The following is a 9372-nucleotide window of genomic DNA, read 5'->3' on the forward strand; positions in this document are numbered from 1 at the left end:
ACCCTCTGTATCTTATAACCCCCGACATAATATAGCGGGTACCACGCTTCTCCGAAGAATGAGTAAAGAGGGAAAAGTGACTGCCTCCCTACTACACAAAACATATATCATGACTTACGGCATGGTGGGTACTCTGCAAGTGTGCTTGTATAAGTCATTCAAGAAGTGCTTAACAAAGGCTCTGAAAGGCCGCTCTTCCAGCTATCTCTGCGACTGCGCTGCGCGTTTCGCGGAGGGCTTGAGATTTTTTTTTTGTGTGTGTGTTGAGTAAATAAAATTCGGCAGATGTCACGCGCTTCGCAAATTAATGTTATGCCAAGCACGGAGGGGAAGGTTACTGTGTTGTTGATTGAAACGTTAAAAAATGACGCTAACAATACTGCCGCAGCCATTGAAAGAGCTTGAGCTCTATACCCCAGTGGGTATGTGCTATATCGAGACAGAATACAGGACGAAGAAGAGAAGTCCACGAGCTTATGTTTATTGTAAATAGCTCGGCTTGACGTCTATTGCTTTACCATGTACAGAGGACATATCGTCTTTTATTTATCGAGACATTGCTTCGTGGAGGTGCCGTGTACCCCGGTGCTCGTTCTGTAAATCCCGATGCTGGTGCCGCGTATGTGGTCCCATAGAGCGACTTCCAGAACGCAGCCGCCGGCAGAGCCGGTGTGTAGGCTGGTGGCGTGGCGTATGGGTTAGCCATCACAGTCGTCGACGTGTAGCCGTAGCCGTCTCCTGGGGCACTGGGCGCGGTATCAGTGGCACAGTTTCTTGAGGACTAAACGCGACCATACTCTCGGGCGCGACGAATCATTCTGCGTTCGAGGCAAGCCTGCTGGTACGATCCTGTCACGGCCGCGTCGCAGCCATCACGGCGCGATCGCGGTAGGAAGGGTCCGAACGCGCCACCGTTGACGGCGACATCGCACGCCCACCTCGACTTTTGTAGAGCTCGCTCGAAGCGAAGCAGCACGCCATTGACGATAGCACCGTTCATCTCGCCCATCACTTCATCTACGTACGAGATGTTTTCGAACTCGACAAACGCGAAGCCCGGGGATTTTGGCGCCATTCGCACTTCCTTGTGCTGTCCGTACTTGCCGAACTCGCGTTCCAGGTCGTCGTGGGTCATGGTGCCGTCGAGGCCTGCCACGAAGGAGCGTCCCAACAGTGAGCTGCCGCCTAGCGTGGTGGAGATGTTCGGGGTGACGACGGATAACGCTCTTGAACGCTTTTCGCCAACGCCACGATGCTCTTCAGCACCACGACGTACCGCTTCTTTTTTTTCTTCTTCTTCTTCTTCTTCTTCCTCTTCTTCTCTGATAATTCATACATGATACAGAGGATCAGCTGAGTAGGAAATGAATTTTCGCAGTATTTTTCTTAGTATACAACTAATGAAAGCTAGTGCTAACTAATATGGCGAATTTAAATACGAAATATTATTGATGATAAGTTTTAAGCATTGTTAAGTTGGCCAGAATTTCTTTAAGACTGATTGAGAAATTCCTCAATAGTGAAGAACACATGCGTTTTCCGTAAAGCAGCGGCGGCCGCGAGATCACCGACATCAGAGAGAACAGGATGATGATGGTCGCGGGTGCGCTCGTGGCACGCGGCAGTCGCTGGTAGCGGGCAGTTGCAGTGGTTAACTGGTTGGATGAACACATGATTTTAAGCCCATGCCAACTTGGATTCAGGCGCGGCTGCTCAATTTGGTGGGCCCATGTTGATTTGGAAAGCAGGATACAACTAGCTTGTTCTAGAAACATGTTGCCCCCTTAGTAACTACAAGTGGTTATTTCTAAAGCTTATGACAGTGTAGAACACGTTAAAGTAATCAATTCGCTAACGCACGTGGGCTTACCAAATTACTTGGCTGCATGAGTTTACTTCTTTTCGAAAACTAGAGAGTTTAATCGCTTTCAATCTGGCGTGCCTTCTTCAAAGCATAAACAAACTAGAGGTCTCCCCCAAGGTTCGGTCTTGTCACCATTAATATTGATTGTTTTATTCAGCCCAATTCCAGCACGATATTCGGTATTGTCACCATTATTATTTCTTGTTTTATTCTGCACAATTGCAGTACAACATGACGTACATATGTACGCACGTACGTATGCATACGATGACGACCTCACAATGTTTGCTACAGCTGCAGTTATACATGCACTATATGAGGTGCTACAATTTTATATGACTGCTCTGAACACGTGGTTGGACGACATTAATATTTGAATAAACATCAAGAAAAGTACAATCATAATTTTTCCGCTAATTATTCTAGTGCAGACTTTTGTACTTTACAGACAGGACGTTATTCCGCAGATGAAATTGATTAGGTATTTAGAAGTTATTTATACCGAAAATCTAAATTGAAGTCCGCATGTAGCAAATATCATAGCTAAAAAAGCACGGGTGGTTGGGATGCTTCATAGACACAGCAGTAAACCATGTTGTTTACGTCGCGATCTGCTTGTCACAATATATTGTATGTATATTAGGTCGATATTAGAGTTGGGCAGCGTCTTGGTTTCTGGAGGACCCACCCATAAAATTTGACAACTGGTGCTTCTCTAACGCGAAGCGTTACGATTATGTTTTGGGCTGCACAAATTTGTCGCAATCATAATTTATATGCGGAAGTGGGCCTGCCTTCTCTTCTTGCAAGGTTCCAAATACTATCAGTTCGTACCTTATTAAAAATATATGCATCTACACATAGGATGTCGCAGTACGTTTTCAATAATGCATTGACCTCCTTTTTTTAAGCAACGGTGGTCTAGATTAAGGTGCCCACAAGTCATCGTCGTACAGAAGCGTTTAGAAACACTACAAGTAAACCTTCGTGAAGTATTGGTACTAAGATGTATTCAGACCATGAAAATATACTTTGACATATATTTCCCAAAAATTGTAAAAATCTTCCCTACAGGTACCTAAATGCCATTTTGAAAGACCACCTCGCAAGATTAGTATTAAAAATTGTAATAGCAACTGATGCTTCAGTTTGTGAAGAAAACGCACAAGTTTAAACTGCATCTTCAGTGTTGAATTGGTTCTTTTTTTTTCAATTTGTTCACCTACTTTTACACCCATTTATCAAACAGAATTACTTGCAATTCTCTTAGCATTACCGAAATATACTCTTTCTATAACAGATGATATCATTCTTACAGACTGCCCGTCTCTGTGTACTTCATACCCTTCACCTAATATGTTCAATGATACACAAGTTTTTCACGCTCTTACCAGAAAATATTTACGCCTCATTCACTTGGTATGAACACCAGGGCATAAAGGATGAACCTTTAATGAATGTGCAGATGCACTTCCTATGGTCTCACATATTGATCCCATAATTTCTATATTTCGACGCTAATAATTATTGTCGTGACACAATTTGAGAAATACGCCACATCAGATAAATTTGAAAAGTCTCGCTTGGCAACATCTGAGTTATTTAAAGTACCGTTGAAAAAACCGTTGGTGCATTCCTAAAATTAATGGCGGAGATATCAATTACAGGACTACGATGCCGAATCCCCCCCCCCTAAACTATTATTTAAAAGGCCAGGTCTGGCACAGTCTCCCTTTTGCCTCCACTTCAAGGACAATCAATCTCAGCATCATTATCACTTTACACGCTGGTTATTCACAAATTGTCACGAACGGCCGATTTTGGCGACCCCGCGTCACGGCAATTAACGGGCGCCGTATACCCCCACTGACCGTGGGAACGGGGGGCGCATGAAAGAGAACCGAGAGGGAAGAATGGGGTGCTCTTCTTCGAACGTCGCCGCCGACGTTTGATCCTTTTGTAACTGCGGCGGCGTCTGCAAGGTCGTGGAAGGCCGCGATGTACCCTGAACAAGGATTAGACTACGGGGCGCACCGGCTGAAAGCCAAACAGACTGATCGTTTCCCACGGGGGAAACCGTGGGAAAACCTCTGGTGGCCAAGTCATATGACAGCACCCCAACAGGTTGTTACTCTCCCTAGTTGAGGGCCCTCTCCTAATTAAAAAGGTGTGAGGTTAATATATTTTTGGAGCGGAGTTCCCATCAATCAAACGCGCACGATTGGACCCATGTAGAGGTCCCTTGTCCCCAAGGAAGAGAGCGAGGAGACACGAGGGGGATTTAAGCGCAGGATTTTTCTCTGCTAGGCAGACTAGTCGCTGACCAACATGGTGAAGAAACAGATCAACAAGTATCTCTTCTAGAAGTTTTTATTGTGGCTCTGTATCGGCTGGCCAACTAAACTTAGCCGTTCGTCTAGTTGTGACGCGATATTAACGTCTGCAACTAGACATCGAGACTTCGCCTCGAGTTTGCTCAACCTGCCCGAAGTCACCTGCAAGCCCTAGCCTCCCGGAGCCACCAGCGTTGAACACCGCCGCCATCGCAGTCGTGCCAGAACTCTCGTCGACTTCTCGCATTCCGATCGTCGGGGACGCAACGCTGCCTGTCATCACACGTATGCCTCCACCTGTTTATATCTTCGAACTTTCTCCTTCGTCGTTCTAATGTTGTTAGTTTGTGTAGTTTGTAATAGTTCTGTTTGGTAAGCTGATTTATTGTTTTGTTTGTATATTTTTTTAGTTCTATCAAGTGTTGATGTATGTTGTTAGTTGTATTGAAGTGTTGTACTAGATCCCGTGTGCTGCAATATCAATAGAGTAAAGTTTGTTTTGTTTTCTGACGTCTCTGATCTCTTCACTGTCTCTGCTTGCGTACGGAACGAAATAACCTGCTGTCATTCCCGTCGCCGACTTCGCGCTGGCGACGCAAGAGTGGCAGCTTGTAACACAAATCAAAGAAAAAGACTGTTAGAACCTCTCCGTAGGTTGGTTTTAAATTTATCTCTTCCACTGGTCCTTTCTTCTGAAGCAAATAAAAAGGGTTTTAGCCACAGGAACGTTTTCGAAGCCATGATGTGTGATTTTAGAAAAAAAACACATAAAATAGAGTGTTAGGTTTTGGCAAAAATTCACTTTATTTCCAATCATATTAGCTTGTTGGCTTTTCTTTTTGCTTAACTCAACTCATTCTATTTCTGATCTATGGTTTACTAACCTGTACTTTTTTGAAACATCCTCATTTAAACATCCCGTATACTAAAACTATTTCATCTCAAAGATGAAGTACCATTCGTTTCATGGCCGATCTCCCATGGGGGGTCACTCCAGATTCTGAGGAACAACCAACCAACCAACCAATCAGTTGCGGCCGACACTTAGTGGAAAAAAAACAAAGTTCCTGGTCTGGTTCAACGTCTTCCTGCAGGGCTCTAGGTTAATCAGCCTTGAACCCCCCCCCCCCAATTGGGTGCCCAACAGAACGCTCCCAGGCGCTGGACTACGGATATCTAGGCCAATTTTAGGACGCTGCTCGAAGATGTAAGTCTCGACATCCGAATGACGCTAAAATTATTTCCACAGGTATGAACTGAGATTGAGCTATGCTACTATGGGTATGTTTCAATGGGAGAAAGAGGAGAGAACGAAAAAAAAGACGTCGATGAGCTCGTGTTTATTGTAAATGATTAGACTCAATGTCAGGTGCAAATTGCCGCGAGATCAAGCAGAGTCCCCGCCTGACGGCAACTGGCCGAAACGGTGAAGTTGGGATTGCTCCTTGCGTCGTCTGCTATAATAGCCACGTCGTGTTTCTATGTGCGCGTACGTCAAGCACGTTCTCAAAGTGTGGTCTGTCCCGTCATGTCAGCGCGAATGTAACAGTTTCTACATAAGCCTAAAGTACGAAAGTAATTGGTCTTGCTCGGCTGCCAATGCATGTAATGGGATCGGTGAATGAAACTTTCTAGTGTGCTGTTTATTGTCGTCGTACCCTCTATTCACCAGAATAATTTAGGAGCGGGTGTGCCGCTTTTTGTTTCAAGCACATTGTATAAAGCTTGCTTTAGGCCGTGAACCTCAACATTAGCCCGACGCCCTCCATGCCACATTGCCTCTGCCCGACGGGTGGACCAAGTGCCTGAACCTGCACCGTCGTCATACCCTATACATGGCCAAGAAGAAAGGTGAGGACAGGCATGTGGGGTTATGACCGGGGCTCGGCGGCATCGTACCGCTGCTGCCAGTCATTGCGGCTCGGGTTTAGCGGGTCTCATCATGGATAGCTGGCTGCCGCCACCAGACCCGTTTAGCCTATCTTGCAGGGAAGAAGGCTCCTTCTTCGAAAAGTGTTTACGCAGGTTTATTTACATTAAATACAGTATGGCGTTTCTCGCCAAATGACGAACATCTAGAAGTATCTGAGCACACGGGCCTACAACATTTCCGCCTTCATCGGAAATGCAGCCGCCGCAGCAGGGATTTGAGCACGTGACCTGCGGGTCAGCAGCAGAGTACCTTAGCCACTTGACCACCGTGGCGGGGCTTTCCTGTTGACTTCTGACTGCCGTACTTGATGTTCATCCTCAAATTACGCAACCACTAATCGAAGATCGACCAATAGATTTTCAATTTTGATCTTTTCTGTCTTGTGGTCTTCGGTTCGTTTATAATTTTTCATATCTTCCTTAAATCATCAGTTCAACTTGTTTGGTAGAACATGAGCATCAACATACGTAGGCCAGTGTTTCAGAAAGCTGTCTCGCATGCACTAGTACTCTTGTTTCAGTGCATCACACAGCGTCACACCTTGACAACTGATGAACGGAAAGTTGTTTGTACTCTTTTATTGAAGTCAAAAAAGTAACAACGGCACTGCATATCCAAGTGTATGCCCAAATGCAGAGAGATGTATGGTATCTTGAATAACGTGTGCCGAAAAATGTGTCCGGCTCAGACCATCTTGTAGAAAAACGACCATCACAAGACAGCGAGACGAAACGGCGACACACAAATGCCAAGGCATGCAGGCGACGGCGGGCGCTCAGCTGGCGTGGCGACGGCAGTGAGGGAGGAGAAACGGCGTGTTTTTTTTTTCTTTTTTTTCGCGCTCACACTTTTGACTGAACGGTTCTGCGTAAGTGGATGCCGCCTCCTGGTGCCAGGCTGGCGCGATAGTGATGACGGCTCTCCCCATTTTTTTCCCTTCTTGCACCTGCTCTTGCCGGCTGTATGCGCGACTTCCGTGCCGCGTGGATGTCACGGGTATTTTTTGATTGCTGGGCTCCCTAAAGTAGGGATTTTAGTCAGTAAGCAGGAGCGCTCCGCCTATGTGCAGTTCGTTATCCCGCACCCGACTTTGAGTGTACAGACCGAACATTTACAGATGTAGCGCACGAACGGCGTGATGTAGAGGCGACAGCATTTAAGGCTGAAGAGAAGGCTACAGGCCGGACATTTGCAGATGTAGTGCACGATTGGTGCGATGTAGTGGCGATGCCCTTCGAGGCCGAAAAGAAGGCTAGTACCTGTAAGGACATGGTTGAGATTCGAACCCGTTGCGAAAAAAAAAAGAGCTCGCGATCGAAGCAGGGTGTGAGGGTTCCGTGGTTGTAGAAACGCTTTTAAGATTCACAGAGTGTTCCACAAAAATTGAACCTTGCAGCCCTATAGACGATGTTGATGACATGTTTTTACTCCCAGCGCCAGCTCTGTAGGATAGGAAGAACCAGAAACTCGCAATACACGGCCCCTACGCTTGGTAGCTGTACATGTTTGAGGCAACGTATTCAGCAAATGCACTCAGGCCTGCAAATCCTACCGATGGACTTGAGTATGGCATGACTATAGCGCGAAAACAGAACGTCGACAAAGAGACAAGAAAGACACGAGCACTAACTTCTTATTGAGTTTATCGCGCAGAGTGCGAAAACATATAGAGGAGACAGTAAACCATGTGACGAAAACCATGTGGCACAAAGAGCTACGCATGGGTAAAGGAAAAAATAAAAAAGCACAGAAAAAACGAAGAAAAGTCTTTAAGGAAACGAAACAGAAAAGCAAAAATAATAAACTAAGTAGACTGTTTTTTAGTACACAGCATATAAGTTGGTGTTACACACCACGTGCGCAGAAACCATTAGTTCCTTTTTCTTTCGCTCAGAGCAAGTTAATACAACGAGGCATAGCACGGACCTGCCTTCAGAACGCCTTCAATAGGTCGTGCGATCACAACTACTCTGCGAGATTCAAAGCTCAGGTGTCTCGGCTTATGGCTTCGGGTATTCCTGAGGCGTTTATCGCTTCTGTTTCTGACACTATCCATTGGACCAATAGCAGAGCAGAGGCAGGAACAGGATCCGAGCAATACGGATACAGAGTGTGAAAAAATATATAGCCGCTGTTCGTACAAACACCAGATATCACACAGACTCAAGAAAATCGAAAAACGTGTGGGAGTTCGTGTGATGTTCTCTGCACCGTTCAACTTAATCAGTCTCACAAAATCTACAAAGCCCCTGAAAACGCAGTCATCAACGGATTGTAGAGTTAAGCATAGAAACAGGTATGTGGCATGCGGCCGGGAGAATGTCTTTAGGACCCCCCTTTCCTGCGGTGCTTGTTATGTCGGAACGACCGAAAGGTGTCTGAACGATTGACTGAGAGAACATGCCAACAATAGTAGAAATGGGAAAGATAGATTTCTCACTCAGCACTTCACTGAGTGCAAGTGTTTGCCCCTTTTAAAGGACACAGTGACGTTGTACAAGCACAGGGATGAATGCACCCAAGTCGTCGTCGAGGCCGCCCAGATGGCACACGAACAGGTATCATTCATTAGCAAGCCCTCCGTGTCTTTTTCCGAGAAGGAACTAAGGTTCTTCGAAGAGAGTACGCGCAAGTAGTTATAATACCATAGCTATAGCGCGAGAACGGAACGACGACAAAGAGGCAAGAAGGACACGAAGTAGCGCTTGTGTCGTTGTCTCTTTGCCGGCGTTCGGTTCTCGCGCTGTAACTTTCGGCATGTCATCCCAACTAGCCAAAGCTGCCACACTTCAAATTGTATTACTTTTACTTTTCTGTTTCGTCACCATATAGACTTTTCTTTGCCTTTTTCTGTGCTTTCTTCCTTACTCATACATTGCTCTTTGTGCCAAATGGTTTTCGTCCCATGGTTTAATCTCTCCTCTATGGGCTTTCGCGCTCTGCGCAAAAAACTCAGTTGGAAGTTAGTGTTCGTGTCATTCCTGTCTTTGTGTTGTCGTTATGTAGGTGAGGCACCAGTGTTAACTTCTTGACTCAATCCTATTAAATGACTATTGTATCCAGTGACTGCATAACGTTGTGGCTCCCGAAGTATGTAAACAAATTTCGCAGAAACGCGGTGCGCCATGTGCATTACACTTGCGATTGAGCTGCGCTTTATTTTCTGCGTATGCTCACCGGAATGAAGGGACTTGATTCATTGGGTACACTTGCGAATAACATTTACTGTGTGTATTAAGCCG

General features: G+C 45.8%; 1 protein-coding gene across 1 annotated transcript; it reads right to left on the bottom strand.

Annotated features, from left to right (window-relative positions):
- Positions 1 to 781: 781 nt before the first annotated feature.
- LOC142788240 (cold-inducible RNA-binding protein-like) lies at positions 782 to 1135 on the bottom strand. The gene has a single exon (XM_075884834.1). It carries the CDS (start codon positions 1133 to 1135, stop codon positions 782 to 784), a length of 354 nt encoding a protein of 117 aa, XP_075740949.1.
- Positions 1136 to 9372: the final 8237 nt, after the last annotated feature.

Source organism: Rhipicephalus microplus, unplaced genomic scaffold (assembly GCF_043290135.1).
Source record: "Rhipicephalus microplus isolate Deutch F79 unplaced genomic scaffold, USDA_Rmic scaffold_49, whole genome shotgun sequence".
Taxonomy (NCBI): Eukaryota; Metazoa; Arthropoda; class Arachnida; order Ixodida; family Ixodidae; genus Rhipicephalus; species Rhipicephalus microplus.

Coding starts and splice junctions, on each gene's coding strand:
- LOC142788240 (XM_075884834.1), bottom strand. CDS start 1,135: ATGACCCACGACGACCTGGAACGCGAGTTCGGCAAGTACGGACAGCAC.